The sequence below is a fragment of the Doryrhamphus excisus genome, linkage group LG16 (assembly GCF_037039965.1).
Source record: "Doryrhamphus excisus strain RoL-2023G ecotype Guam linkage group LG16, RoL_Dexc_Guam_v1.1, whole genome shotgun sequence".
NCBI classification, from domain to species: domain Eukaryota; kingdom Metazoa; phylum Chordata; class Actinopteri; order Syngnathiformes; family Syngnathidae; genus Doryrhamphus; species Doryrhamphus excisus.
The window spans coordinates 16,039,193-16,056,230 of NC_136372.1; the positions used below are offsets into that span (position 1 = coordinate 16,039,193).

General features: G+C 42.1%; 2 protein-coding genes across 2 annotated transcripts; one reads left to right on the forward strand and one right to left on the reverse strand.

Moving 5' to 3' along the window:
- Nucleotides 1–1,121: 1,121 nt before the first annotated feature.
- LOC131103785 (GTPase IMAP family member 8) lies at nucleotides 1,122–8,737 on the reverse strand. Its single transcript, XM_078797166.1, has 6 exons — nucleotides 8,278–8,737; nucleotides 6,236–6,800; nucleotides 4,433–4,530; nucleotides 4,223–4,354; nucleotides 3,556–4,146; nucleotides 1,122–1,873 (listed from the first exon to the last, which is right to left on the reverse strand). Exons 1-6 carry the CDS (start codon nucleotides 8,306–8,308, stop codon nucleotides 1,800–1,802), a joined length of 1,491 nt encoding a protein of 496 aa, XP_078653292.1. The 5' UTR covers nucleotides 8,309–8,737; the 3' UTR covers nucleotides 1,122–1,799.
- An 802-nt stretch (nucleotides 8,738–9,539) lies between these two features.
- adsl (adenylosuccinate lyase) lies at nucleotides 9,540–16,776 on the forward strand. Its single transcript, XM_058050330.2, has 12 exons — nucleotides 9,540–9,837; nucleotides 13,598–13,801; nucleotides 13,867–13,911; nucleotides 14,028–14,107; nucleotides 14,203–14,374; nucleotides 14,438–14,484; nucleotides 14,560–14,650; nucleotides 14,729–14,798; nucleotides 14,880–15,027; nucleotides 15,933–16,113; nucleotides 16,185–16,361; nucleotides 16,435–16,776. Exons 1-12 carry the CDS (start codon nucleotides 9,694–9,696, stop codon nucleotides 16,519–16,521), a joined length of 1,446 nt encoding a protein of 481 aa, XP_057906313.2. The 5' UTR covers nucleotides 9,540–9,693; the 3' UTR covers nucleotides 16,522–16,776.
- Nucleotides 16,777–17,038: the final 262 nt, after the last annotated feature.

A 17,038-nucleotide genomic window follows, 5' to 3' on the forward strand; every position in this document is an offset into this window, starting at 1 on the left:
TCATTAGAAAATGGAAGAAGCTAAACATGACGGTCAATCTCAATCGGAGTGGAGCCCCATGCAAGATATCACCTCGTGGGGTCTCAATGATTCTAAGAAAGGTGAGGAATCAGCCCAGAACTACACGACAGGACTTGGTCAATGACCTGAAAAGAGCTGGGACCACCGTTTCCAAGGTTACTGTAGGTAATACACTAAGACGTCATGATGTGAAATCATGCATGGCACGAAAGGTTCCCCTGCTTAAACCAGCACATGTCAAGGCCCGTCTTAAGTTTGCATATGACCATTTGGATGATACAGAGGAGTCATGGGAGAAAGTTTTATGGTCAGATGAGACCAAAATAGAACTTTTTGGTCATAATTCCAATAAGCGTGTTTGGAGGAAGAAGAATGAAGAGTACAATCCGAAGAACACCATCCCTACTGTGAAGCATGGGGGTGGTAGCATCATGCTTTGGGGGTGTTTTTCTGCACATGGGACAGGACGAGTGCACTGCATTAAAGAGAGGATGACTGGGGCCGTGTATTGTGAGATTTTGGGGAACAACCTCCTTCCCTCTCTCAGAGCATTGAAGATGGGTCGTGGCTGGGTCTTCCAACACGACAACGACCCGAAGCACACAGCCAGGAAAACCAAGGAGTGGCTCCGTAAGAAGCATATCAAGGTTCTAGCATGGCCCAGCCAGTCTCCAGACCTGAACCCAATCGAAAATCTTTGGAGGGAGCTCAAACTCCGTGTTTCTCAGCGACAGCCCAGAAACCTGACTGATCTAGAGAAGATCTGTGTGGAGGAGTGGGCCAAGATCCCTCCTGCAGTGTGTGCAAACCTGGTGAAAAACTACAGGAAACGTTTGACCTCTGTAATAGCAAACAAAGGCTACTGTACCAAATATTAACATTCATTTTCTCAGGTGTTCAAATACTTATTAGCAGCTGTATCACACAAATAAATTGTTAAAAAATCATGCATTGTGATTTCTGGATTTTTCTTTTTAGTTTATCTCTCTCACAGTGGACATGCACCTACGATGAAAATTTCAGACCCCTCCATGATTTCTAAGTGGGAGAAATAGCAAAATAGCAGGGTGTTCAAATACTTATTTTCTTCACTGTACGTAACAGCACCCAATCATAAGCGTGAACGCAACCTTACAAATTAGCATGTGACCCGTGCCTGCAGCTTTTCGGTTAACGTGCCAGGTTTCTCCCCGGATAGATCATCACTCAACCCTGTCTCCCCGAGTGGAACCAAATAAAATATTCATAAAGGAAGCTTTTTTTTTTTTTTAATTCATAATATCACTCCAGATTCATAGTTCTCGTAATAGGATATAATAGGATACATCAGATTTCCTGTGGGAATTGCGAACAAATATCACTTTTGAACTTCAGATGTGTTTTGATGGGGCGTTTTTTATTTCGCCGAAATCAAAGACTAAAAGTGACAAGAAATGTCCCCCCCCCAAAAAAAATTCAGTTGGTTTGTCCTGAATGACAACAAGCTGCCTGCCGCTGATAATGTCATCTTAAATAAATCCCTTCATGTTATTAAATGGATTAGACTTCCGATAAATCCTAACAGCGAGGAAGTAAGCCTTTCTGGAAAATACCACAAACCGACACCTTTTACTACTCACCGATACCTTTTACTTCCTACAACGGTCTAAAAGGTACATGAGGTTATGTTTGGGCCTACTGGATACTCAAGAATAACAGTAAACATACACACACACACACACACACACGCGCGCGAGCGCAGAGAGAGGGAGGGGGCCACTTGGGTTTCTTCACCTTCATCACTGCAGCTGGCAACCTCGACAGTCGTCCTCGGGCTCGGTGTTGTCGGACGAGTAAGAGCTCTCCTCGCTCACTGTCAAACGCAAACACAAATCTTGTTATACAATGTTGATGACAAGGCACAAACACCACGCGGCTCAATGCGTCAAAGAGATAAAAGGGGGGGGGAGGCGGGGGCGGCGTTTCACCGTGTGTCACAGAGGGATTATATCGACTTGGATATTTCGTCCCGTGCACCAGAATATATACCGTATTTTCTGGACTGTAAGTCGCACAAGGCCAAAAATGCATCATTAGGTAGAAAAAAAAAACATAAAGGTTGCGCGGTGGTTGAGTGGTTAGCACCCAGAACTCACAGCTAGGACACCAGGGTTCAACTCCACCCTCGGCCATCTCTGTGTGGAGTTTGCATGTTCTCCCCGTGCATGCGTGGGTTTTCTCCAAAAACATGCTAGGTTAATTAGCGACTCTAAATTGTCCATAGGTATGAATGTGAGTGTGAATGGTTGTTTGTCTATATGTGCCCTGTGATTGGCTGGCCACCAGTCCAGGGTGAACCCCGCCTCTCAACCCGACAACAGCTGGGATAGGCTCCAGCACCCCCCGCGACCCTCGTGAGGATAAGCGGTAGAAAATGAATGAATGAATGAACCTTCTAAATTTGTTTTTTTTAACATTATTAGAGCTCTCTAGACATGAAGTAGCACCCCTATAGTCACTTATACACTTCTGTAATTCATTATTTATGACATTACACAACTCTTTTGCTGGAGACCTGAGTTCAATTCCACCCTCGGCCATCTCTGTGTGGAGTTTGCATGTTCTCCCCGTGCATGCGTGGGTTTTTTCCGGGTACTCCGGTTTCCTCCCACATTCCAAAAACATGCTAGGTTAATTAGCGACTCCAAATTGTCCATAGGTATGAATGTGAGTGTGAATGGTTGTTTGTCTATATGTGTCCTGTGATTGGCTGGCCACCAGTCCAGGGTGTACCCCGCCTCTCACCCCGAAGACAGCTGAGATAGGCTCCAGCACCCCCGCGCGCCCCAAGTGAGGATAAGCGGGAGAAAATGAATGAATGAATGAGAGTAAATGTGACTATAGGGGTGCTACATAATGTATAGAGGGCTCTCATAATGAGGATAAGCGGTAGAAAATGAATGAATGATTAACAGCTGGGATAGGCTCCAGCACCCCCACGCAACCCTCGAATGAATGAATGAACAGGTATTGAATTCCGGGACACAATTTTCTTCACACCCCCTGATTGTAGTCATGGATTTATGTATTTATGGATTTGTACAAACCACTGTACGAGTTGCTGGCACCGGCATTGTTCAAGCAAGAACAATCTCTATATGGTTTTTAACATTATTAGAGCCCTCTATACACGATATAGCACCCCTATAGTTACATTTACTGTCATTCATTCATTCATTTTCTACCCGCTTATCCTCATGAGGGTCGCATGGGGGGTGCTGGAGCCTATCCCAGCTGTCTTCGGACGAGAGGCGGGGTACACCCTGGACTGGTGGCCAGCCAATCACAGGGCACATATAGACAAACAACCATTCACACTCACATTCATACCTATGGACAATTTGGAGTCGCTAATTAACCTAGCATGTTTTTGGAATATGGGAGGAAGTCGGAGTAAAATATCCTAATATTATCCAGGATTCCCATTTTCTAGGCACCAGATTTTGCTCCCAATGAATCCTGGTGGGATTAATAAGCAGAAGAGAAATGACTTACACCACTCGGTCTGCACAGGAAGGAAGGCCTTGTCTCCGTTCTCCCTGATCATCTCCTCAATCTTATCCAGGAGGTTGGAGACGCTCCTGTCCTTGCCGGGTGTCTTACTGTCCAGGACGTGGTAATAGTTCCCGCAGTACTCAAGCAGTCTCTGCAGTTCCCGGCCCCCTCGGAGTATGTGCTCCTCAATGGGCGTGCGCCCCAGCCAGTCGCCGCAACTGAACAGTACCATAGTATGGAGGCAGGCGCCGTCCCCGAACAGAGTCTCAATATGGGACAGAAGCGTTCTCCTCTTCCTGGCGGTGAGGGAGGAGACCACCGGGAGAACCAGCAGCAACGTGTGTGGTCCGGGTCGCAGGAGCGCGGCGCCACGCTGCGACTCCTGACGGATGCGTTTCGGCGTACGTCGCACCGAGAACCAGTCCCAGCCTGGGGTGTCCACGATGGTGACACGCCGACCGGATACAAGAGCCTGCCTACGCAGGCAGAGGTCCGTCTCCTGGCCTGACTCGAAGTACCGACGACCCAGGATGGAGTTCCCAACTGAGCTCTTCCCAACGCCCTTCCACCCCAACAACAGCAACCTCAGTTCTTCTCATGTAGGAACAGAAGAAAGAAAACAATGAAGAAGAAAGCTCCTAAACACACCACAGAAGCTTCCCGGTACCTCTTGGAGGTCCTCCGATCATCTGCTCCCTCTGTCTCGCGTGCTCCTCCATCCTCATCCTCTCCTCCTCCAGCGCTCTCCTCGCCTGTTCCTCCTCCAGCAAGATCAACTCGTTCACCTCAAAGTACCAGCCTGCACAAACGTCAACATTCATATAAAAACAGGAAATGTACCGTAGCTTTAAAAACAGTATTTGCCGTCTCAACCAACCTTGGTTGTCGGTGATCATTTCCTCCACCTTTTCCATCAGCTCCGGAACCTGCGTGTTGTCCTCCGTGTCTTTCCAGCTGTTGTCGAAAGCATGGTACCTGCAGGTAGAACATCAGCTTTACTTGTAATACACAGTATATAAGTATATAAGCGTTGGTCTGCAACTAACGATTATTTTTTTTAGTCTGAATCTTTGTTTCGATTAATCGTGTAATCAGTTAGGCCCCAGACGGACCAAAATTAATTTGAACTGGTAGTTTTGGTCTGCAAAATATAATATTTACATTTTTTAAATAAAAAAAAAACGATTGACAGAAGACCAAAATAGTTGTGAATTAATTGGCTAATTGATTAATCTTTAGGGCTGCACGCAGAGGTTAGCACTATATCATGTCTAGAGGGCTCTAATAATGAGGATAAGCGGTAGAAAATGAATGAATGAATGAGAGTAAAGGTGACTATAGGGGTGCTATATCATGTCTAGAGGGCTCTAATAATGAGGATAAGCGGTAGAAAATGAATGAATGAATGAGAGTAAAGGTGACTATAGGGGTGCTATATCGTGTCTAGAGGGCTCTAATAATGAGGATAAGCGGTAGAAAATGAATGAATGAATGAGAGTAAAGGTGACTATAGGGGTGCTATATCATGTCTAGAGGGCTCTAATAATGAGGATAAGCTGTAGAAAATGAATGAATGAATGAGAGTAAAGGTGACTTTAGAGGTGCTATATCATGTCTAGAGGGCTCTAATAATGAGGATAAGCGGTAGAAAATGAATGAATGAATGAGAGTAAAGGTGACTTTAGGGGTGCTATATCATGTCTAGAGGGCTCTAATAATGAGGATAAGCTGTAGAAAATGAATGAATGAATGAGAGTAAAGGTGACTATAGGGGTGCTATATCGTGTCTAGAGGGCTCTAATAATGAGGATAAGCGGTAGAAAATGAATGAATGAATGAGCGTAAGGGTGACTTTAGGGGTGCTATATCGTGTCTAGAGGGCTCTAATAATGAGGATAAGCGGTAGAAAATGAATGAATGAATGAGAGTAAAGGTGACTTTAGGGGTGCTATATCATGTCTAGAGGGCTCTAATAATGAGGATAAGCGGTAGAAAATGAATGAATGAATGAGAGTAAAGGTGACTTTAGGGGTGCTATATCATGTCTAGAGCGCTCTAATAATGAGGATAAGCGGTAGAAAATGAATGAATGAATGAGAGTAAAGGTGACTTTAGGGGTGCTATATCATGTCTAGAGGGCTCTAATAATGAGGATAAGCGGTAGAAAATGAATGAATGAATGAGAGTAAAGGTGACTTTAGGGGTGCTATATCATGTCTAGAGGGCTCTAATAATGAGGATAAGCGGTAGAAAATGAATGAATGAATGAGAGTAAAGGTGACTTTAGGGGTGCTATATCATGTCTAGAGGGCTCTAATAATGAGGCTAAGCGGTAGAAAATGAATGAATGAATGAGAGTAAAGGTGACTATAGGGGTGCTATATCATGTCTAGAGGGCTCTGATAATGAGGATAAGCGGTAGAAAATGAATGAATGAATGAGAGTAAAGGTGACTTTAGGGGTGCTATATCATGTCTAGAGCGCTCTAATAATGAGGATAAGCGGTAGAAAATGAATGAATGAATGAGAGTAAGGGTGACTTTAGGGGTGCTATATCATGTCTAGAGGGCTCTAATAATGAGGATAAGCGGTAGAAAATGAATGAATGAATGAATGAGAGTAAAGGTGACTCTAGGGGTGCTATATCATGTCTAGAGGGCTCTAATATGTTTTCCAATACCTGCTTCCACATCTCTCCACCAGCCACTGGAGGCCCTCGCCGGTGTTAGCGATGTGCTCCTCAATGAAGACCCCCTTCTGCAACTTGTCCACCCCAGTGAAGAGCACCATGGAGTATCTCCAGGTTCCTCCCCCCAAAGCCCCCAGCTGCTCCTCGGCGGCCCTCCTCTCTGTGTCTGTGAAAGGCTGAGTGACGGACACCACCAGGAGGATAGCATGAGGGCCGGGAGGGCACAGGATGGCGCCCATGCAGGGCCCCTCACTGTCCAGGCTGGGCGGCGGCCTCGGCAGGCTCTCCGACTCCGCACCGGTGTTCCCGTTATCATCTGCTTCGGTGTCGTCCTCCGCATCGCTGGGGATGAGCCATGGAGGCGTGTCGACCACCGTTACCCGACGGCCAAAGATCTCCGTCTGACCCACGTTGCTGTGAGTGGTCTCTGTCCCGGCGTCAAAGACCTCCTCGCCCAGGATGGTGTTGGCTGATGAGGTCTTACCAGACTTTGGCCCCCCGAGGATAAGCAGCCGGCGCTCAGGGGGGTGGCGGCCCCTTGGGTCCCCTGTTGAAACTAATAAACATCAACTGTTTAGACCAGGGGTCTCCAACCTATTCCACAATTGGGAATACTGGGAATACTTCATTCATTTTCTACCACTTATCCTCACGGGGGTCACAGGGGTGCTGGAGCCTATCCCAGCTGTCTTCGGGGCGAGAGGCGGGGTACACCCTGGACTGGTGGCCAGCCAATCACAGGGCACATATAGACAAACAACCATTCACACTCACATTCATACCTATGGACAATTTGGAGTCGCTAATTAACCTAGCATGTTTTTGGAATGTGGGAGGAAACCGGAGTACCCGGAGAAAACCCACGCATGCACGGGGTGCTATATCATGTCTAGAGGGCTCTAATAATGAGGATAAGCGGTAGAAAATGAATGAATGAACGAGAGTAAAGGTGACTATAGGGGTGCTATATCATGTCGAGAGGGCTCTAATAATGAGGATAAGCGGTAGAAAATGAATGAATGAACGAGAGTAAAGGTGACTATAGGGGTGCTATATCATGTCGAGAGGGCTCTAATAATGAGGATAAGCGGTAGAAAATGAATGAATGAACGAGAGTAAAGGTGACTATAGGTGTGCTATATCATGTCGAGAGGGCTCTAATAATGAGGATAAGCGGTAGAAAATGAATGAATGAACGAGAATAAAAGTGACTATAGGGGTGCTATATCATGTCGAGAGGGCTCGAATAATGAGGATAAGCGGTAGAAAATGAATGAATGAACGAGAGTAAAAGTGACTATAGGGGTGCTATATCATGTCCACAGGGCTCTAATAATGAGGATAAGCGGTAGAAAATGAATGAATGAACGAGAGTAAAGGTGACTATAGGGGTGCTATATCATGTCCAGAGGGCTCGAATAATGAGGATAAGCGGTAGAAAATGAATGAATGAACGAGAGTAAAGGTGACTATAGGGGTGCTATGTCATGTCGAGAGGGCTCTAATAATGAGGATAAGCGGTAGAAAATAATGAATGAACGAGAGTAAAAGTGACTATAGGGGTGCTATATCATGTCTAGAGGGCTCGAATAATGAGGATAAGCGGTAGAAAATGAATGAATGAACGAGAGTAAAAGTGACTATAGGGGTGCTATATCATGTCTAGAGGGCTCTAATAATGAGGATAAGCGGTAGAAAATTAATGAATGAATGAGAGTAAAGGTGACTATAGGGGTGCTGTATCATGTCTAGAGGGCTCTAATAATGAGGATAAGCGGTAGAAAATGAATGAATGAGAGTAAAGGTGACTATAGGGGTGCTATATCATGTCTAGAGGGCTCTTTATTGAGTCATCTCGTTCATCACCGCCGCTGCTGCTGCTGCTGCTGCCGACGCTCTCCATGTGAGCCGCTAAACACACACACGGACGAAAGCAACAGTTTCACGACATTGAGCATGACGCTGGTGCATGCTGGGAACTCCAACTTCCAGTACAGTGAGTGTGCACCAAAGGGACGAGGAGACACACTTACCAGTGTCAGAGGCAGAGGACACAGCAGCCATCTTGTGTGTAGAACCTCTGGCGTTCTCCTCCTCCGCCCCCCTCCTTCTTCTCCTTCTCGCCTCCACGTTGGATTCCTCCTGTCGACCTCTTTCAGGGAGAGGAGCCTGCGATGGATCCTGAGTTGGGTGCAGAAGCCTGGGTGCTCAATTCCTCCCTGACCCTCATTCTACTGCAGCGTAGCTCGCGCTCTGTGGTCTCACCCCTGCCATTCAGAACCCCCTCCTCTTTTTTTTTTTGGCAATCTTTAACCCTTCACCCCACTATTTTCTGCTCCTTTCTCCCTCTTCTGTGCACTCCTTTTGCCTCATTTATCAATCCATCCGTGCAGCAACGCGAACAAGAAGATGTCTCATCATTCCTGATGGGAAATGGAGACAACGCTGTTGCTCAGCAGCAGCAGCAGCAGCAGCAGCAGCAGCTTCAGTGGGCACAGGATGCAGACTGCAGCCAGCAGGACAGATGGATAGGCAGAGAAAGAGAGAGAGAGAAAGAGAGAGAGAGAGAGAGAGAAATGAAGGAGCAAGGAAACACTATTTACAGCTGGATGTATCCTGCAGCTGCCCGCATCTGCACTGACACAACTTGCAGACACGGATGACGTGGGCAGCATGAATAAATCCTAACAGTGATGTAAAATGCATGCAGTGTGTTTTATGTGTTACATAACACATAAAAGCGTCTAAACATAGCAAATTATGTTATATCTGCATGGACAGCACCGCACTTTAGGCGTGAATTATTTCTGAAGACGGTTTTTTACACTCAATGTATAAAGAAAAACTGTTTAAACTGAGGTTGTGACGTCACTAGGACGCTATGTAGTGTCTTTGTCAGCATGTACTTTTCAGTATTATATGACGTAATTATTAATTATTAGTCGTATATGTAAGTTATTCGATATTAAAACAAAAAGTGAAGTAAAAGTGTCACCAAAACCGTACCTGTCATAGTTGAATTTGAACATACAACATCGTTTTTTTCCTGTGTTACGCCGATGTTGCCCGAGTGTTGCCGAACGGACCGGAAGCTGTGCTGCTCCAGCAGTACCGGAAAGTATATATTTTAAGTTACAATATGAGAAAAACAGTCGGTGCAAGCAAATAATGTCAACTTATGACTTCAGGGGAAACCAGGAAGATGATAATTCCATTTCACACAGGCGCACGAGGGAGAAAAAAAATAAACACAACCGCCGTATCTCGCTACGAATTGTCACAAATCACGCGCCGTATGCAGATTTACAGTGTCGTAAAAACGCACGGCAAAGCTAGTGAAGTGGCCGGCGACGGTGACTTTATTTTCGGGATAAAAACGTGGTAGGGTGTCGCGGTGTGCGAAGTAGACGATACAAGATCTTTTGTGGACATCATTTTAGCTAAGAATCATGGCAGGAGCTGACGAATTTATGAAGTATCGTTCCCCGTTAGTGTCAAGGTATGCCAGCAAGGAAATGGCTTACAACTTCAGTGACAAGAAGAAATTCACAACCTGGAGAAAGCTGTGGATTTACCTCGCTAAGGCTGAGAAGGTTTGTCCAATAATAATAATAATAATAATAATAATAATAATAATAATAATAATATGTAATCATATACTTACTTATCCAGCTTTATATATATATATATATATGTATATATATATATATATATACACACGTATTCATGTTTCGACCTTCAAGAAGGCAGCTCAAGTTTCCTGCTCTAAATATAGTTTAAACTGACACTGACAGCTACTACCACACAAACACTCTTTATCATATTGTCTTCATCTACAAGATATATTTTTAAAAACGTTTTGAAATCAGCTCCATTCAACCGAAACACATTAAATTGTATTCGTATCACGTGACCATACACTGGCGCCAGTGTTATGACTGACGTCTCGTGCTAATCACATTAGCACACATCGACATGGAAATCATCTTTAATATCAACATCACAGTGCAAACAAGTGAAAATTTAAGTAAGAACACAATGAGAGAAAGAAATCACCGTGTAAAGTCTTTCTTTTTGACTAAATAAAACTAAAATGACTAATTAATTTCCAGTATGAGCCAATCTAAGAAACATGTGGTGTTTACAAGGTACATATGGCAGGAGTATAGGGTGTCATTTATCCTGAATTAATCAATTTATGATTATTTCACTGAAAACCAGTGTCTGATATCACTTGTGCTGAATTAATTAATTTCTAACTATATCATGAAAACCAGTGCCTGTATCTCAAATGTATTCATTTATTACTATTTATTTAAAGCCACAGTGTCTGATATCACTTATCCCAAATTCATTCATTTCTAACTATTTAATGTAAACCAGTGTCTGATACCATGTATCATTCATTTATTACTATTTAATGAGAACCGCAGAGTCTGATATCACTTATCCAGTATTTATTCATTTGTTATCATTTCATGAAAATTAAAAGGAATTATTTTCCTGATTGGGTCACTTATTAGTATTTAATGAAAACAGCAGTGTCTGATATCACTTATCCTGTATTCATTAGGTTGTAACTATAAAGTGAAGTAACTATAAAATGAAAACCACAGTGTCTGATATCATTTATCCTAAAATTCCTTAATTTATTACTATTTCATGAAAGCCTGCGTCTGATATCATTTATCCCAAATTAATTAATTTGTTACTATTACATGAAAACCAGAGTCTGATATCATTTATCCTCAAATTAATTCATTTATGACTATTTAATGGAAACCAGTGTCTGATATCATTAATCCTCAAATTAATTAATTTGTTACTATTTCATGAAAAACAGTGTCTGATATAATTTATCCTCAAATTAATTCATTTATGACTATTTAATGGAAACCAGTGTCTGATATCATTAATCCTCAAATTAATTAATTTGTTACTATTTCATGAAAAACAGTGTCTGATATCATTTATTCTCAAATTAATTCATTTATTACTATTTAATGGAAACCAGTGTCTGATATCATTTATCCTCATATTAATTCATTTATGACTATTTAATGGAAACCAGTGTCTGATATCATTAATCCTCAAATTAATTAATTTGTTACTATTTCATGAAAACCACAGTGTTTGATATCATTTATTCTCAAATTAATGCATTTATTACTATTTAATGGAAACCAGTGTCTGATATCATTAATCCTCAAATTAATTAATTTACTATTTCATGAAAAACAGTGTCTGATATTTATTCTCAAATTAATTCATTTATTACTATTTAATGGAAACCAGTGTCTGATATCATTTATCCCAAATTAATTCATTCGTTACTATTTCATGAAAACCACTGTGTTTGATATCATTTATCCTCAAATTAATTCATTTATGACTATTTAATGGAAACCGGTGTCTGATATCATTTATCCCAAATTAATTCATTTGTTACTATTGCATGAAAACCATTGTCTGATATCATTTATCCTCAAATTAATTCATTTATGACTATTTAATGGAAACCAGTGTCTGATATCATTTATCCCAAATTAATTCATTTGTTACTATTTCATGAAAACCAGTTTCTGATATCATTTATCCTCAAATTAATTCATTTATGACTATTTAATGGAAACCAGTGTCTGATATCATTAATCCTCAAATTAATTAATTTGTTACTATTTCATGAAAAACAGTGTCTGATATCATTTATTCTCAAATTAATTAATTTATTACTATTTAATGGAAACCAGTGTCTGATATCATTTATCCCAAATTAATTCATTCGTTACTATTTCATGAAAACCACAGTGTTTGATATCATTTATTCTCAAATTAATTCTTTTACTATGTAATGAAATCCACAGTGTCTGATATCATTTATCTTGACGCGTCACACTCTTGACCTGCACGACCCCTGCCTGTGTGTCACCACTAGGGTCAAGGGTCATTAAACATCTGATAGTGTCTCCTGATGCCTTCTCATTTAAAACAGTCAGTGAGTACAATAGATAGTACTTAATAATAGCTAAGTGGTGACAGACGCTCGCTCACATGCACGCCACCACATGACCCGTTGTGCTTATTATTATAGACGCAATTTTGAGGTCTTCTGCAGGGGTTTGGGTTTATGCGTGTAAAAAAATGGCGTGGTGAGAATGTGTCGGTAACAGTATACAGCAGCTTGCCGCTCTAAATGGTGCGGCCAAACTTTGTCGATCTATTTCCTGCCGTGAGATCAGGTCGTTGTGTTGGCCCGGAGACATTGTGACTTTTTTTTTTTTAAGTGGACGTAGTCATGTAATCTATTTTATCGTCCCACCACATGGTTTCTCCAGTTGAACAAATTCCAATCTAATCAGGATGTTGTCACATGAGGATGTCACATGTCTCTGGGCGGCGTAAATACAAGATTCAGTTAGCAGGAATAAGTTTTTAAAAAAAATTAAATAAATGTGTTACATTTATTAAATAAATTATAAAAAAATTAATCAGATTAACCCAAGTTTTTAATTTAATTAATCATGAATAATCACCATTTACAAGTATGTCTGAAATTAATAAATTAATTAAATTATTAAAAGAATTTATTGAACAGAAAGATAAATGACAGGGTAGGAATATATATATACTGTATACTCTATGAGGCGTTCAAGCACACTCGTAATTCTGAGTGTTAGACGCTATTTGTTTTTATTTTTATTCACGTGCCCCTATGCCAATTGACACGTATTGGCCTACTTCATTACTCGATTATTATAAACAACAAGCAAATCAAATTATCATGATTGTATTTATTGAACATTTTAAAGAAGCTACAAATATTTCGATTTTTTGGTACTATTCAATATTATTTTAACTGGAAATTCAAGAGACAACTAAAATGCTCATATTCACTTGTTACTTATAAGAAAGTCAGATTTCTGACTGTCAGCGAATGCACCGCGCGAGAATGAGGAAGTGTTGTTCCGAGTTCTGAACGGAGGGAAATACATATATACATACGAGCATGGTTTTGGAATCAATATCAATATAAAGTTATAAAAAAGCGCCAGACTACATTGTGCCTTTATTTATTGTTTATTTTTATATATATTTAATATTTATTTATTGTTTATTTTGTTTTTCTATAACGTCACAACTCCGCTGGGATTCAGTTAATGACGCCCTCTTGTGGCTGCTGCCAAGTAGTGCAATCCATCATGCCTCCCAATTCTTCATTAGTGCCTCACTGAACATTTGAGCTACAAATATGAATTAAATCAGTATAAATATCTTAAATATGTATAACTATACATATAATAAAAAATAATAAATATAACAAACATCAAATTAAATCTTCTACTTCGCCGTCAGGCTTTGGGTCTGCCCATCACAGACGAACAAATCACGGAAATGGAGAGTCACTCCGAGGACATCGACTTCGCCATGGCAGCGGAGGAGGAACGGAAGCTCAGGCACGACGTCATGGCTCACGTTCACACCTTCGCACACTGCTGCCCCGCCGCCGCCCCCATCATCCACCTGGGCGCTACTTCCTGCTACGTGGGAGACAACACGGTAACAAACAATGTCTCGAAAAATATGATGCCATGTGTTCTTACTAAGTTGCTCTTCTACCGCAGGATCTGATTATGCTGCGCGATGGATTCGACATTCTTTTACCCAAGGTGAGGCTCAGCTGCAAACATGTGCACCCATCCGGGCGATGCAATCAGCAGAATTAATTAACAGCTTTTAATTGCTGGGTCTCAGATGTTCCGTGTTCATTTTTTTAAATTTACAGCTAGCCAGAGTCATCGACAGATTGGCTAACTTCGCCGAGAAATATTCTCACCTTCCCACGCTCGGCTTCACGCACTACCAGTAAAGTCTCTTCCTTGTTTTTTTTTTTCCTCGCCGTGTGCCGTTTTATTTCTAAACCCCGCCTTTTTTTTTTCAACTTTTACCCGTTTTTGCAGGCCGGCTCAGTTGACAACGGTTGGGAAGCGAGCGTGCTTGTGGCTGCAGGACTTGGTCATGGATATGAGGAACCTTCAACGTGCACGCGATGACCTGCGTTTCCGCGGGGTGAAGGGGACCACCGGTACTCAAGCTAGTTTCCTGCAGCTCTTCCAGGGAGACCACGACAAGGTAAAATATTAATCTAAATGTGGTTTTCTGTGCTTAGAAATGATTATATCTTTCTGCCACCAGGTAGAAGACCTGGACAGGTTGGTTACCGAGATGGCTGGCTTCAAAAAGTAAGGCCTCAGCATTAATAACAATAAACATATAACTGTTAAAACAGTGATTAATATATAATCTGTGCTCCACAGAGCCTACCTGGTGACCGGACAAACATACAGCCGCAAAGTGGACATAGACAGTCTAGCCAGCCTTGCTAGTCTAGGCGCCACAGTCCACAAGGTAAGACTAGTAGAGAAATGCCGCCCCCTGGCGGTCATAAGGCGTCTTAGCACCCATCTGCTTTTTTTCCCACTGCAGATTTGTACCGACATCCGCTTGCTGGCTAACTTAAAGGAGATTGAGGAGCCTTTTGAGAAAGAACAGATCGGTACGTTCTATATCTTCACAACCAATTCGATCACGAATGACTCATTTAGGAACTAATATAAACATCGCAACCTCGTGGTAGGTTCTAGCGCCATGCCGTACAAGAGGAACCCCATGCGTGCTGAGCGATGCTGCAGCCTCGCTCGGCACCTGGTGGCGCTGATGACCGACCCGCTGCAAACGGCGTCGGTGCAGTGGTTGGAGAGGACGCTGGACGACAGCGCCAACAGGTCAGCCTCTGGAGACTTGCATGAGATAAATGCGAAGTGTGTGCGTAGAGTTGCACAACACTTACATATGACTGATGGATAAATACCCTTAACCCTTAGATGCATAAGTGGGTCAAAAATGGTAGCCTCCAATTTATTTCCTTTAAACTTAAATAGCCAAAAACTTACCACTTCCACACGGATAGGGAGGATAACTATTAACAGTTATTTAACCTTTAACATGAACATTAATCAAAAGTAATAATTTTTTTTTCTGGGTACATGATACCATACAGCATCCATATCAAACTTGCGCGGGCCGTGCTAACATTAAACTTTCATATCAAGGCAGGGGGGCCTCAAACTAGTGTCCTGCGGGCCACATTTGGCCCGCGGGCCACGTGTTTGAGACCCCTGCTGTAGATGATCTAAGGCTAGCATCCAAGACTAAAACCATGCCATGAGCTTACCGTAATTGTAATTAAAACCACTTAAGTCGTCATTCCTCAGCATCACAAATGAACAGCCTTGTAATTTTTTTCATCACACACTTTGTCAGCCTCTCTCGTTTTTTTTTTTTTTTTTGTGTTAGCTATTTATCTTGAGCTATCCTTTTTAACACCATCCTTCGAAACTTGTTGCGGATAGTGGACGGTTCCGAACTTCCTGAAGCTGCACTCTATGCATCGTGGGAAATTTAAATTGTTAGCTATAAATTAGCCACATTAGAGTAGGGTTCAAAGTACTCATAATAACTGATTTTTTTTTTTCAGTGACGATTTTTTAAAATTATTATTATTATTATTAGTAGTTGCAGTAATAGTACTTGGAAGAGCAGTCATTGTGTTCCAGCGTGCCCATAAATGTCCATTTCCGTATATACTGTACATTCATGTAAGGGTTAACTGGGTCTCTAATATGTATAGGAGGATCTCCCTGCCGGAGTCCTTCCTCACTGCTGACATCATCCTGAGCACTCTCCAGAACATCACCGAAGGTCTGGTGGTCTACCCCAAAGTCATTGAACGACACATCCGCCATGAGCTGCCCTTCATGGCCACGGAGAACATCATCATGGCCATGGTGAAGGCTGGAGGCAACAGACAGGTACATCATCCCCCGACATCACTCATCACATCGAGACACCGTCTTCATGCACTGTCAATCTTAAAACGTAGGACTGCCACGAGAAGATCCGCGTCCTCTCCCAGGAGGCGGCGGCTGTCGTCAAACAGGAGGGCGGCGACAACGACCTTCTGGCAAGGGTCCAAGCCGACTCTTACTTCGCTCCCATTCTTGGGCAACTTGATGCGCTACTGGACCCCAAGACCTTTATCGGCCGTGCTCCTCAGCAGGTATTCAACCGAACTAGAACCTCCATTTTATGATACGTACTGTCCGATATCTGTAATGGTGATTGTTCTCCAGGTGGCCAGATTCCTCTCAGAGGAGGTGCGCCCTCTGCTGGAGCCTTACAACTCCAAAATGGATGTTAAGATCGAGCTCGAGCTCTAACACAACTCAAATGGAATACTTCCGTCCGTCCGTATGTGCACTTCAGCGCATGTACCCAATACCGTGTGTCACTCATAACGCCGTTTTTGAGACACGGTAAATACAAATACTTTTTAATAGAAAGAAAACATCATGACTGAATTGTTTCACTTATTTCCATCTGCTGTTGTTAAAGACAAATAGCATCAGGAATTATTATGGTGACTTAATTATGTGGAAAATGAGATTCACCATTAAAATTGAGCAAATGATCAATATGACCCCTTGGAGTTGTCTTCTGTCGTGCTTGCAGACAAGGACGCGAGGTGTGATATTGCTTTAAAAAAAACGCAGTCAGAAAAATTCATTAAAATAAACTAATTAATCGGTCAATATATTGATTACATGCATTTTGAGTAATTATTGTAAATCCTGCTATGACAAAGTTACCCATAAAATACTGTATATTGTATCGCAGGGAACTTGGATGGGATATAGATGCTTTTCAACACATGGTGGCACTATTTAACTATTCATA